General features: G+C 45.6%; 1 protein-coding gene across 1 annotated transcript in view; it reads right to left on the bottom strand.

Annotated features, from left to right (window-relative positions):
• Window positions 1-14,476, bottom strand: part of AKT1 (AKT serine/threonine kinase 1) — a 441,526-nt gene that overhangs the window by 70,275 nt on the left and 356,775 nt on the right. The window contains exons 8-9 of the mRNA XM_086937905.1: window positions 1,388-1,456; window positions 572-697 (exon numbers count right to left, since the gene is read on the bottom strand). Of these exons, the coding sequence (XP_086794031.1) occupies window positions 572-697; window positions 1,388-1,456 (195 nt within the window). The remainder of the gene's footprint in view (window positions 1-571; window positions 698-1,387; window positions 1,457-14,476) is intronic.

Here is a 14,476-nt window from a genome sequence, read left to right as displayed (position 1 = left end):
TCCTGCGACACCAGACAGGTGAGGTGAAGGGTGCACGGTTCTACATCCCACATAAAGCCCAGTGTGTGATTGCTCTTTTCTCTCCCCATTTCTGAGCCTCCAGGGAAGAACACTGAAAACAAAGAGAAGGTTGTGACGGAGGATACAAGACCAACAGGAACAGAGGAGGAGGACCTGAAGGATGCAAGATATCCCGCATATTACTGAGAACTTAAGTGACCCAAATAAAAACCTCACCATTAAGAAATACATACAGCCTCTGCCTGCGCTCCCACACCTATTTAAAGGCTTGAGCCGCTGGTACGCACCCACAGAATGGGTACATACGGAACATTATCTGATTAACTTCAAAGTCATTAACGCCATTGACATACGAGTATGCAATCTCTACCACCACTTCTTTCTCCAATTCCTTTAAAAGTTACTTGTTTGTTGTGAGAGCTGCAGCTGATATTCTGGACCAATCGCTGAAGGCTATACTCTGAGGAAGCTGATTGGCTGCCTCAATTTCAGTTATCCAAAGACTGTGCTCATACGCTTTGATGACGGGTAGTTTTCCTTCTGCACCCACCTTCAGATCTCGATAAACAACATTCTTTTCTGAGTGAAGATAGTCCAGCGCCGATACAATTTCAGCTCCATAAAATTGTGCACGTTCTTCTGAAAACACTCGTTCTTTTGACAGATGGAAAAATAACTGCAACAGAAAAGTAAACTTTCAGTACACATATTTTTATAAGAAGATAAAAAAATTGTGCTGGAAAATGGGTACAAAGTCGTTGCTTTCCACTTACAATCTATTAACAACAAATACAAAAAGAAAAATGTAGACATAGTGTGGTTAAAGATATATATAACTATAGCACTAATGGTGCACAGGTGTTGTGTGTGACACGATTTGGAATGAAGGCCTGATCTAATATCTAAGAAATCCAAATTATTTCAAAGATTGCATTCTAAATTTTCTCTACAGTACTCCGACACAACACAAGTATGTTGAATAAAGTAGGGCATTCAGCCTCTCTCACAATTAGGTACATGAAACGACCTGGAAAAGCTTTAAAATGATTCTATTGATAGCCTCTTTTGACTTAGTGAAAGCTGAGTGTTATAAAAAACCGAAAGTGAGGTTTGCTAGGAAATTTCTTCATAAATCTGATGTCCCCAACATACCTATCTTTTAAAAAGTTAGTGCTTCGAGGTAATACAACTGGCAGCAAGGCACTAAATACATACAATGACATCTGGTATAAAGTTGAATACAAATAAATAAGTTGCACGTCTTCAATGGACCTTGACTCCACTACAGATATCACATATACAATTTTCTGGCACGCGCACACAAAATATTAATTTTTTCAGCATTTCCTTGTAAGCATTTCCTTACCTCGCCACCATTAGCATACTCCATAACAAAACATAAACGGTCATGTGTTTGGAAGGAATACCTTAACGCCTGAAATAGAAACAAACAATGAATTAGAACGTGGTCTGCTCAGCGAACATTCTTTAAGTAGACTTCTCAAGTGAGCATATTTTAGGACAATACAAAGGACACACAGTAAACACAAAAGACAGACAAGCCCAAACAAGTCATGTAATTACAGTCACTGTAACAACAGACGCTCAAACAGTCATCTTTCTTCACGTTGAAACTCTAATTTATAGGCCAGTGTGTTTCTGGGAATGTGGGCAAACAACAAACTTTTTTTCTCACTAATGGAATTAGCAAATTATGCCAGTAGTCAAAGTCAAAGTCAAAAATAGCTTTATTCGGTATTTGACAAAACACCATATAAGCAAACATTACAGAAATACAGTTTAAAACGACATTAATGAATATTTACACACTAAAAAAGAGTGTTACACAAGTGTTACTCAAGTTCAGCATCTTACCCTGGTCATCACTACATTTGATATTAAAAACCGTTTTTTTAAAAAAGAACTTTTTCCTCTAGAGAGTGATTAATGCGTGAGACTTTACAATTTCATGATCAGTGGGTCGAGGTAAATATGACATATTTGTGTATTATGTGATGTTATTAGGCACATGATAATACTCCAAAAAACCCTCAACCTATTAATCATTTCTCATAGACCCTCTACATTTTATGATGAACGACAGAAATTTTATCATTACTCTAATAGTACATTCATCCTGAAGCAAATACAATCTGTGGAGGGCTGCTTTACAGCTTCTTAGGCCCCACAGTTTTAACAGGGGTAATAAATGTTTTTTTCTTCCCCATTGGTAGTATTTGCAGAAGAGTATGCAATGTATGTTGGACTGGGTGGCTATTCCGTCACACGGGCACTTGGTCATTTTCACTGACCAATCATTCGGGGCAGGGAACGTTGTTAGCCTAAAAAAGCAGTCTGTCCTCATACGAGCTAGCAGCATTCTATGGTAAGGGGAGATATTTGGCGCCAGGTAGGGATGTAAGCCATGTTCATACAAAATCTGGCGGTGAGCTATGATGGTGGACTTGCTCCCATCTAAGTAATGTCTCCTGTCCTCCAGTAGGCCTAGACACATCTCTTTTAGTGCTTTTTTGGGGATTTGGGCACATGATGCTGGGTCCGAGAATAGTTCTGGGTTGCCAATGGAGTTCAGGAATTTTTTTACATAGGTTAGCCAAGGTTGGTTAGCCCCATTTCCTTGTTGCATGCAGTCCTGAATCACCTCCCTGTTAAAAGTCGTGTCCTCACATGTCCAGATCTTATGCCACAACATAACTGGCGCTATCTTTATGATGTCGCTGATGTAAGATCTGTCCAGTTCTTTATGGCAGATGGTGGTGGAAGTGGAACGTGGGACTCCAAGGAGGTACCTCAGGAAAGCATTTTCCATCCTTTGGATTTCGGAGCTATCTGCAATTCCCCAAATCCCCGCCCCATAGACAGCTGTGGACACGCATTTTGCTACATAGATCTTTAGTAGTGTGTCTACGGGTTTCCCGCCCAATTTTTTGGCAAATTGCTTAACCGCCCCTATTGTGCGGGTAAAGGCCAGGTTGCGGGAAGTGATCGCTGCAGACCAAGTCCCCCTATTGCTAAAAATGATACCCAGGTAGGAAAATGTTTTCGACATCGCTATCTTTGTTTTATTAACAAATGTTTTGCACTCTGGGGCTTTTAATCTCATTGTGCATGACATCGTGAATGTTTTACCCACGTTTATTATAAGGCCTCTTGAACTCATGAAGGTTGCAAAACCTGTTAGTGCCTTTTGGAGTCCCCGCTGAGTGCGGGCCATTATCACCGCATCATCAGCATATAACAATAGCGGGACTACAGATCCGTTTATCTTGGGGTAGTCCACCTCTAGGGCATTCATCGAGTCCGCTACCTCGTTTATATATAGATTAAATAAAAACGGTGCGAGAATGCAACCCTGGCGCACTCCCTTACCAATTGGGAATTTTTTTGTTCGCTCGCCATTTTTGCCATGTCTCACCGAGGCTCCTGCATCCCTATAGAGTTCCTGGATGAAAATTAGAATATTTTTATCTATCCCCATTTTGATCAGGGATTTCCACAGGGTTCCATGGTCCAGACAATCGAAAGCCGAGGTTAAATCGACAAATGTCAGGAACAAGTTCCCTTTTTTTGATCCTATATATTTATTAATTATGAGGGACAGGTTTAAGCCCTGCTCTATGGTTCCCACCCCCGACTTAAAGCCATATTGCAATTTCGAGAGTAGCCCGTTGTTTTTGGACCAGATTTGTAATTTGGTTAGTAGAACCCTGCCAGCAACCTTCATTAAGTTGTCTAAAAGAGAAATGGGGCGGTAGCATTTTGGATCCTGTCTATCTCCTTTTTTAAATATCGGGACGACTATCGCTTCCTTCCATGTGCTGGGGAAGCCTGATTTCGTATATGCGTTTAGGACATTTGCTAGTAGGGGTGCCCAGAGATCTATGTTCCCTTTAAAGAGATCAATGGGTATACCATCAGGCCCAGGAGCCTTTAGGCTCGCACTCTGTGATATCGCTTGTTCCAATTCTGCAGGGGTAAACGTTACGTTTAATGGGAAATTTCCCTGTGGCTGTAGGAAGATCTCACTCTCCTCAGCCAACTCTTCTTGTGAGGTCAGTAGGAGTGAGTCTTTCTTATAGAGTGCAGTGAAATGATTGATCCAGACATCTTCAGCTATGCAAATTTCCATAGTGTCCACCTTCCTATCCACAAAGAAAGGGGCGTTTACCTCTTTCCAGAAGGACGTATTGTCCCTTAATGCACTTGCCTTTATCAAGGCTTCCCAGGCTGCGTTTTTAAGTTCTTTTTTCCTTAACAGGATAGTGAGCTTATAAGCTTGTCTAGCCTTTTTGATTTGATTGCTATCCCTGGGAATAGTCTTTAATGCCTGTAGAAGTGTTTTATGAGCACTAGTGCAGGCTCGGTTAAACCAGCCATGTTTTCTCGTTGTCTCCCTTGCCTTTAATTTTTTAGTTAGCTTCGCATTTATTTCTACTTTAATCTCGTCAAATGCTTGTATTATTTGATCTGGATTATTATTTAGTTCCAGGCAGATGTTAAATTGTCTAGTTTCTTTCTGTAATAGCTCTTCCAGAAAGTTCGTGGGTTCGATTTTTGCCCATTTAATGGCATAGCCGTTTTTCCTCACCAGTGCCACTGAATGGCCATGTAATATCTCGGTGGTACTAGTTTTTTGGGCACCCATTATTCCTAATTTAAGGGAAGTACTAATGGGGTAGTGGTCACTTATTGCTAAGCCCTCTGTTTCAAACCCACCCACCCAGCCCTGGTTCCTATTTGAAACCAGGATAAAGTCTATTACAGTGCCTGCCCCGTGGCCAAAAAAAGTTGTTTGAAACTGTACTGATGGCTGACAGAGTTCATTAGCGAAAGCCAGATCCCATTCGTGCATGAATTGATTTAGTAGATTTCCCCCTAAGGAGTGTTCGAAGTGTGTGGTGGGATCCTCTTGCGCATCAAGAATACCACAGTTTTTTGCTTGGCTATAGGGACATAGGTGACAATTAAAATCCCCTGCTATCAATAGGCAGTCTGCCGCCTGGCCGCCTTTCTTTAACAAGGAATCCAATTCCGCTATTAGACTTTTTACCTCTACTTTTGGCATGTTATTATAGAGGTTTATCAAGAAGAAGCAGCGCCCATTTACTTTAAAGGACACGCCTTGTAGTGAACTCCCTACGCCTGTTTTTTGCCCGTTTACCTCATACTTATTCTGTTCTATGTTACAGAGGTTAGAGGTGAAAATACAAAGTCCCCCCGAGCCTCTGCCTCGGTTGCCCTGGGTCGAGGGAATGTAAAAAGTACTAAACCCCTCTACTGATGTCTCGTATGGGTCCCAGCACTCCTGTAGACAGACTATGTCCTGCTTTTCCATGAAAGTTAGGAATAGCTGGTCCTGCGCTTTTTTTGCAAGACCAGCAATATTCCAGGAAGATAACTTGAGCATACAAGACCCCTGCACAACAGCACGGGATTCTTCCTGTCTGGGCTGTGAGACCATGCACATATCTTGGGCTGATATAGTCTTTGGACTCAAATGATTAGAGTTTTCTGCTGGGGTAGCGCCATCATAGATTTTTTGAGGGGGAACAATGACTTCTAAAATCCCTGTGGTTACCTTTTTTGGTCAATCGACCATGTCTAGACAGTCAAATCTGTTCCTCATGGGGACCCCCTCCCAGTAGTCGAAATTTGGATTGCCTCTGCTGTGGTGCCAGGTGCGGGGGTTCCAGCCTCTGTTCCATCCGTTATTATTATTGTTCCTATTTCTATTTCTGTTAGTGTAGCCCACCTGGGTCCAGGGCCAATCCTGCACATCATTCCAGCCATTTCTATTTTCATAATTCGGGGTATTTAACGGGGGATAGAAGAAGGAAAGGCGTTGTACGTCCACCCCCCCCCTTTTTTCAAGTGCTGGCCAAGAGGAGATATAGTCAGCCATAGCAGGGTCGTCGCAGTTGATTATAACGCAATCGCCCTGTAAGCTTTTCTCTGTATCCCCTATCCAAAAAACTCTTCTGAATGAATTAATTCTGCTCTGGTGCGATGGCTGTATGGGTCTATTTTGGCTAAGCCATTGCATAACTTTATTTCTCAGAGACCACTGGGGCTCATCCGCGCCCTCTGGTAATTCTGAAACCCCTGTTAGGACAACAGTGAACGGGGTGGCCTCAGGTGGAAGATGGAACGGCCGTCTGGGTCTAGATCCCGTCCTCTGTTTCCCCTGCGCTTGAGGGGGCTGCGATTTTTGGGATTTTTGTGTGTTCTCCTTTAGAATTGCAAGTTGTTTGTTTAATGACTCTAAGGCTGGGGTAGGTTGTGTGCTGTCACTCGCGGTGACGGGTTGGCTCTTACCCTCTACAGTTTGGCTCTTACCCTCTACAGTTTGGGGTTTGGGAGTATTTTGGAGATTCTGTTTTGCATTTTTCGTGGGCTGGGAGTTACCTTCTTTAACTGGGTCACAGGGCTTTGGGCCTACGGCTGGTGTTGTGGATGGCTGCGTTGGTATAGTCGATTTGGCCGGTTTGCTTGGCTGTTTGGTCTTCCCCCCCACCATATCTAGGATGCTAAGTGACTTTTGCGTAAATGCAGGAGTATTTAGTTTGGCGAGTTGTTTTTCTATTACCCTTATGCTTTTCTCCAGGGGTTTCAGGTGGTATCTTAAGAGTTCTCCCATGCTATTTGTGAGGAAATCGTGTAGTGTCACACATGTGGTACAGGGTTTTTGTTTGCCCCCCACTGCGCCTAGTGACTCTTGGTTCCCCAGTGTCGTGGTGTTTTGTGCAGGAGTGTTTAAGACCACACTATTAGTTAGCGTTGGTGTTTGTGACACTATAATGTTATTACTGTTTGTATTCAGGTTATTAAAAGTCTCACCATTTGGAGGAGCTAATAATTGCGCATGTGGCTTCGCCCCCTTGTTTGATTTCTTGGGTATAGCACCCTCCCGGGCCCCCATAATGTTTGATTCTGTAGGAGATTCATGACTGTGTAAGAGTTGTAAATCTGGTGTTTTTTCCAGATCCACCCTAGAGTCAGAATCGGAGCTTAATGACAGCTGTGTTGCTGACAAATCCACTGTATTTGGAACTGTGTGAATTTGTGCAGTTGTGGGGTTCAGCAGGGGTATAATCGACCCCTTTTGTATGGGGGTCTGTGCTGAGGCCAACGGGCCCATAGACGATCTTTTTCTGGCCATCTCCAATTCGTGGGACACCCTCCTATCTATCAGTTGGATAGTGTTGTCAATGGCTACATTGGCCTTGTGTAGAAATAAGTCAAGTGGGCCCGTAATGTCGGTGGTTTTGTCAGTTTTTTTGCTTCTCGTGACTCTAGACATAATTATAATTTATAATTTTATAGTTAAGGGCTCTGCTTCACGGGGACTATAACTAGTGGGTCTTGTGCAGTCAGGACTGATATCGCTGTTACAAGTAGATAAATTAAGACCCAGTGGGTTACAACCACACCGTGAAGCGGGTGGACGGAAGGAAATACAACAATGTTAACAGAAATGAAATGAAAATACCGTGGCCCAGTCCAGTCTCTCACAGTCTGGAACGGGCTGAAACGGGCCCGCCCTTGGCCCGGGCTTCGCCTCGCGCTTCTCCACGCGCGCGTCCCGCGTTGCGTGAAGTGCAGTTTAATTTAAAGGTGGAGTGAAAGGGCGTTACCGCCGGGGGAAGAGGCACCAGGTGTTGGAAGCAAAGGCTTCTGGTCCTCGCAGTCCCCCGGTGCAGGCAGCCAAGCAGAGTGGGGTCTAGCGCACGCTGGGAGCTGTTGGACACTCCGTCGACCAAAGGAGGAGCTCCCACCAGCAGCGCGACCTCGAAGGGAATTTCAGGCAAGTTTGGCGCTAGTTCGCTTTCAAAGCATCCTCCAGCACAGCAGCAAGTCTGTTTAGTGAGTGGCACCCGCGAAGCGGGTGTCACGAAAGGTAAATAGGGAAACCACAGGTGATGGGCGTTACCGCCGGGGGAAGAGGCACCAGGTGTTGGAAGCAAAGGCTTCTGGTCCTCGCAGTCCCCCGGTGCAGGCAGCCAAGCAGAGTGGGGTCTAGCGCACGCTGGGAGCTGTTGGACACTCCGTCGACCAAAGGAGGAGCTCCCACCAGCAGCGCGACCTCGAAGGGAATTTCAGGCAAGTTTGGCGCTAGTTCGCTTTCAAAGCGTCCTCCAGCACAGCAGCAAGTCTGTTTAGTGAGTGGCACCCGCGAAGCGGGTGTCACGAAAGGTAAATAGGGAAACCACAGGTGATGGGCGTTACCGCCGGGGGAAGAGGCACCAGGTGTTGGAAGCAAAGGCTTCTGGTCCTCGCAGTCCCCCGGTGCAGGCAGCCAAGCAGAGTGGGGTCTAGCGCACGCTGGGAGCTGTTGGACACTCCGTCGACCAAAGGAGGAGCTCCCACCAGCAGCGCGACCTCGAAGGGAATTTCAGGCAAGTTTGGCGCTAGTTCGCTTTCAAAGCGTCCTCCAGCACAGCAGCAAGTCTGTTTAGTGAGTGGCACCCGCGAAGCGGGTGTCACGAAAGGTAAATAGGGAAACCACAGGTGATGGGCGTTACCGCCGGGGGAAGAGGCACCAGGTGTTGGAAGCAAAGGCTTCTGGTCCTCGCAGTCCCCCGGTGCAGGCAGCCAAGCAGAGTGGGGTCTAGCGCACGCTGGGAGCTGTTGGACACTCCGTCGACCAAAGGAGGAGCTCCCACCAGCAGCGCGACCTCGAAGGGAATTTCAGGCAAGTTTGGCGCTAGTTCGCTTTCAAAGCGTCCTCCAGCACAGCAGCAAGTCTGTTTAGTGAGTGGCACCAGTAATTATGCCAGTATTAAAGCAGTGGACTGCACAGACACAGGCAGCCCTGTAAAGATATCGAATAACCCTGTGCCTTATTTAAGATGAATGGACAGGGCTGGCCAAAGATAGTTACAACCAATACAGAAGTCTCAAAAAGTCAGACCCTGTACAGGAATGTGGTTTATGCAGGTTTCTTAGTTGCAACTGTCTATTCAACAAAGTTTTCCTTTAAAGGGCAGCAGTGCTTTATTCTTCTTACTGCGATATATATCGCTATGGAAACGGCGTGGTATTTCTGCCGCATCAGGCAAACAGTTTTGTGTCAGTAGAATCGGATTTTGTCAGCAGAAAAACCGGTCTACTGTATTTTTAAGTGTTATGCAAAATGCTATTTGATATACACCTAAAAATAATGAAAAATATATTATATGTAAGAAAATCAATTACTGCATAATTTACTGCTGACAAATAAAAGTAATGACCGCTTTTACCGCCAACATATTCAAATACCAAAGGCAAAAATCTCGGTACTAAATGTGTGCCCTTGGCGGCACATTCACTTATTTCACTGGACTGGAACTCCTTACCACCTCATACACTGTCCCGGGCCTGGTTTGCAAATTGCAGTGCCTTAATTCATAGAGAGAGACTGCATGGCAGTCCTTTTTTATTTCAATAAAAATCCTCAGAACTAGAAGAAGGAGAATAAAGAAAAAGTTACTTACCTATGGTAATGCTTAGGGCCCTTTGAAAGTGGTGGGGCCCCACCACTTCGCAAAAAAATAAAAACACCCCCTTCCTCCAAAGACCCAAAGTATAAAAAACCTCCCTCCAAAAGCGCAAAGTAAAACACCCCTCCAACAGTAAAAAAAAAACCAAAAAAAAACACCAAAAAACACTTGAATAATATTTTAAAGAAATAATATTTACCCATGGTGACACTTCCTCGGTCTTCCTTGGTGTTCCACCTCTGAATCTGGACTGCTTAGAGGAGCTCAACTGCAGACGGTGCTCTCATGCTGTTAACCAGCATGAGAAAAGAGCCTGGATTGAATGTAGCGGGCTGGCTGGATGCCCCTTCAGGCCCTGTTGGCCTGTGCTTGGTTTCCATCCAGCTGTCTAAGACAGCTGAGTGGAGAGCTTCAAAGTGTGCATGTCACTTTGGCCAGCGCAAGACACCGGGACAAAATGACATGCGCACTTTGAAGCATCCAGCCAGCCACTGCTCCAATCGGAGGCAGAGGACATGCCCCGTATGTCTATGGGCTCGGGGTCAGCTGGCTGCTGCAGTGCACATGTCGGAAAAATAATAGGGCACTGAATTCTTTTCATTGCATTTTATGTTTCTTGTACGGCTGGCACCTGGCGTGCAGAAACCAGGTAATGCTCTAGCTAACCCCAGATTACTCACCCTAGAATATTCCCCAGGAGTCAGACTGAATCTGGAGCTTTGTCACATCAGTGCTTCTGTGCGCCACTAGGAGGCCCAATGTGGCTCTTTGTTGAGTCCATACCATCCAAGAACTGATGGGTGACGCTTATATTTGGCTCCATGCCTTCAGTTTTTGGATGGTACAGAGCCCACTCACGAGGTTAAAACCAATGTTCTGACGGAGATATTACAGCCTGAGCAGTTTAGCTCTGAGCCGCTGCTTTTCTTTCTGGGTACCTGGGTCAAACCATTTTCAGCCCCCCTGTACATCGTCAGATCACCAGATGCCATTTTCCTGCTCCAGACAACCCTGCCTTCCACCTTCAGCACCATACACTGAAGAGTCTTGTAATACAGGCTTCAGCCAGCAGTGACCCCAAACTGGTTTGCCACTACTCCCCCTGACAGAATCGAAGAAGAGAGAAATCTTTAACAAGAACGTTTTCTCCTCTACATGTCTGGTTGCTCGTTCCGTCAATGCCAGCTGCCTTAGGCTGGCTCACACCTTGTGGGACTCCGTGGCCCAAGTGTTGCCCATGGTTACATAAGAAGTCCCGCCATTCTTTCTCAGACCATGCAAGACGGTTGTGATGCAACAACGTTCACCATCCGCTGTGGTATGGACACTACTGGCTACATCGCTAGGGTTGTTAGCACTAGTGAGGCCCTTCGCAGACACACATGGATGCAAACCATTGGCTTTTCAGGAGATATTCAGGCCAGACTCCTGGACATGCCACTTAATTGTTTCAACCATCAGGGGATGAAACTGATTCAGCCCTTGAGATGAACTGACCAGGCTGTAGGACCTCCATCAGAACATTGGTTTTAACCTCCTGAGTGGGAATGTGAAGGTCAAGAACCTCCGCCGCCCTCTGCATAACCATAGAGTAGGAAGTAATTTCTTCTGTGGCAGGTCCAGGAGAGGGTAACTAGACCAGTGTCCGGGGTGATATCCAACCCACTGGCATCCTGGAGTTCCTAATACCAGTTTTCCTCTTAACATGGTTGTGCAATCTTATCTCCATCATCATAGCCCCCACTGACGCTTTGGATTAGCCTCTATATTTTGCAAGGTGGTGCAGGAATTGTTTTGTAGGAGCCTACAGTCCCAAGGAATGTGCTAGTACTCTACTTTTTCTAGAGTCATTCTCTTCAAAGCCCCGAAGAGGTGGGATATATCAAAATGGATATACATCAGCAAAGCTTGCTCATCCGCAGAGGACCTTATCCAGGCATGTCGATGAAGGACCACACTGATACCGCCTTGCCAAGACGATCCATAGTATCCAAGCCTGTGTGGATAATCTATTGTGCTACATCTTGCCCGTCATGTATCCTCTAAGACAAAGAGTCATATATATCTTCTGGGACTGCAGGTAAGATCTCACTCGTCATGTCCCAAAAGGCCTGGATGTAACAGCACAAAAGACAAGCTACATATATAGACCCCAACACCAAACTGGCTGCAAAAAGCATGTTTGCCAAAGATGTCACTCCTTTTTAGATTTGCTATCTAGAGGAGCAGTGGGGCATGATTTATTAATCACGTTACTGGTTACAGCCTGAACACTAAGGCTCTCTGGTGTTGGATGCTTGGTTAGAAAATCTTGGTCACCAAGCACGGCTATTAGACCCTGGGCCTCCTGCCTGTTCATATCAGGGCAACATTAAACGTAAGGGCTCAGATATTGCAAAACTGCTGTCTTAGTCTTAATCTAAGGCAGCTGTAACTCCAATACCTCCGGTGCCCTCTGAACTACCACTGAGAAAGAGGCACTCTTCTCTGTTGGTGAGCCAAGTGGCGAGTCAAGCTCTGTCTTGGGTGAGGTGTGAAGCTCACTGGCATATTGGAAGACAAATATAAGGCATCATCTGTATTATGAGGGGGAAGCAAGCCCACTCCCTCACCATCAACAACACCTTGGAGTGCACTCTGCTCTACACAGTATCAGAGCCAGAACCAAAATGCTAATGGAGCCACTGCTAGTAGCTGTGACGCTTGCGAGGCACAGGGTTAGGGTTAGGGTTAGGGTAAGGGTTAGGAAGCATAAAGGCTGCATGCGCTTATTGTAATTTCCCAACAGTCAAGCTTGGGCTGAAGTCGGTTCGGGATGCGACAGACATTGGCACCAGGTCATCCTCAGGCATCAATGGCGCCAGCGCTGGGGTCTGGGTAGCGGGAACTGGCATGCATTGCGGGGCTGGTGTGGAAGTCTATACTGAATTTGTAAGTACCTGGTAGCAGATCCCAAGGGGACAGACTGTGCCAGGGATTGACCTGTTGTCTAACCTGACCGCAGGCTTCTTTGAAGGCCTTGATCTCTGCAGAGTAGAAGATGGCACAGGGAACTCTGGCGTGTCGGGCCAGCTGAGAAATTGACTAAGCAACCAGTGACCTTGGAGTGCCACTTACATCTTGATGCCCTTGAGTCTTCGCCTTAGAATTGGAGCGGTGGGATAGGCTTGAGCACCGTTTTGCTTTTTTATGTGGGATTGGTCCCGTGACCGTAACAAATCTGGGATCATGACCCAGAGCGGGACTTACGCTAAGGCCACACCTTGTGCTAGGCGATATACAGCTTTGCTTCCCAGCCTCAAATTACCTTCGGGTGTATGAGGGTGCACTTATCACGGAGACTTTAAGCTGCATCCCAAGCACAGGAACCAAAGACACACCTTGTGCAGATATATGACCCACATTAGCTTCCTTCAGTGGCGGCACAGCTTGAATAATGTTTCAGTGGGGACATTGTTCGTAGGCACACTATTTGGAGTTTGAGAAATTCGGAATGGACGCCAGGGTGCAGGGGTGGCACTTAGATGTAAGTTCGCTCCATCACCTCCAGGTCGGTATTGAGTCAGGGCAGAGGCACATGGCACCACCTGGTGGCACGCAGGACCATTACAATGAAAAATCTCTAAATCCAATCGGACTCCTGGAAAACAATCTTAGGAAAGGAATCTGCAGTTATAAGTACCCATCACAATCCCTAAACATGTATTTTATTGGTTGCCCTTCAACTTTCACAAATCACAATGGAAATAGAAGGAGAACCGTAGTGCTGCTTCCAGGGTGGTGTTCATGTTCCTCTCCAGCTAGAATGAATGCAGATGCTGGCGGGTAGCAAGCTTTCAGAAACGTCTCTAGCTCATAATAAAAGTAACCTTACAGCCAAGACATGATGCGAGGAAGCTAAGGACTTAACCCCATGGCAAAAACGATCTTCTGGCTAGCTGCCTAGGAAAAAATGATGGGGCCCAGCACATTTAAAACAACATAAATTAAACAATGAAAATCTGGTTATTTTAAAGTGCCAATCCGGCTGAAAAATTCCAATTTATGGCCAATAAACTGATTACGTGATCCTGTGTCCCAGTCTCTCCCACCTGATTTGGCACAGCAGCCCAAAAAAAGCTTTCAAAAGGAAAACTATCCTGACCTCAGGACCAGAAAATGATGCTGCTTTCAGTAAAACAAAGCTGATATTTAAAGAAAAAACAACAACCACTAAAAGATATCGGTAAAATCTCAATAAGCATATGAACTAAAAGACGCCATCTTGTGATATTTGTGAGGGTATTTCTAAAGCGCAACGTTCGCTCCGGAGGGAGCATCTTGGTGCTGAAATCCTGGTGGACCAGTCCTGGTAACAGTGGGGAATTAAATGGCTGCTTTGGAGTATTCATCGGGGAGATTAAAGATCCAGGTTTTTAAGAGTTTTCTGAAGGGTTTTTCGAGGGTTTGTTGTCTCAGGTTTTTGGGCAAGTTGTTCCAGGTTTTAATAGCCAGGGAGCTTAGGGTTTTTCCGCCCTTCGTCTTCAGGTTATACTTAGCGGGGAGGATGAGGTTGTCCAGGGATGAGCGGAGGGATCGACTGGGGGTGTAGTGGGGGAAGCGTCTGGAGAGGTATTTTGGACCGGATTTGTTAAAAGCTCTAAAAGCAGTGATCAAAATTTTGAAGAGAATTCTTTTATGAAGGGGGAGCCAATGTAAGGATCGTAGGGCTGCAGAGATAGAAGCTTTCCGGGGCAATTTAAGGACCAGTCGTGCGGCCGTGTGAAGAACACTTTGGAGTTTAGATAGAGTCTTCCTTTTTGCCCCTGCTAGAAGACCGTTGCAGTAATCTGGGCGTGAAATTATAAGGGCTACTGCAACCGTTTTCCTGGCTTAAAAGTAAAAAAGTTTCTTTGCTTACAGCACATCATGACTTTTCTTTTGTGCAAGAACAGCAGGGAAAAATGACCAAACAA

Source organism: Lissotriton vulgaris, chromosome 9 (genome assembly GCF_964263255.1).
Source record: "Lissotriton vulgaris chromosome 9, aLisVul1.2, whole genome shotgun sequence".
Taxonomy (NCBI): Eukaryota; Metazoa; Chordata; class Amphibia; order Caudata; family Salamandridae; genus Lissotriton; species Lissotriton vulgaris.
Note: the sequence above shows the minus strand (reverse complement) of the source record. Positions and strands in the feature narration are given on the sequence as shown.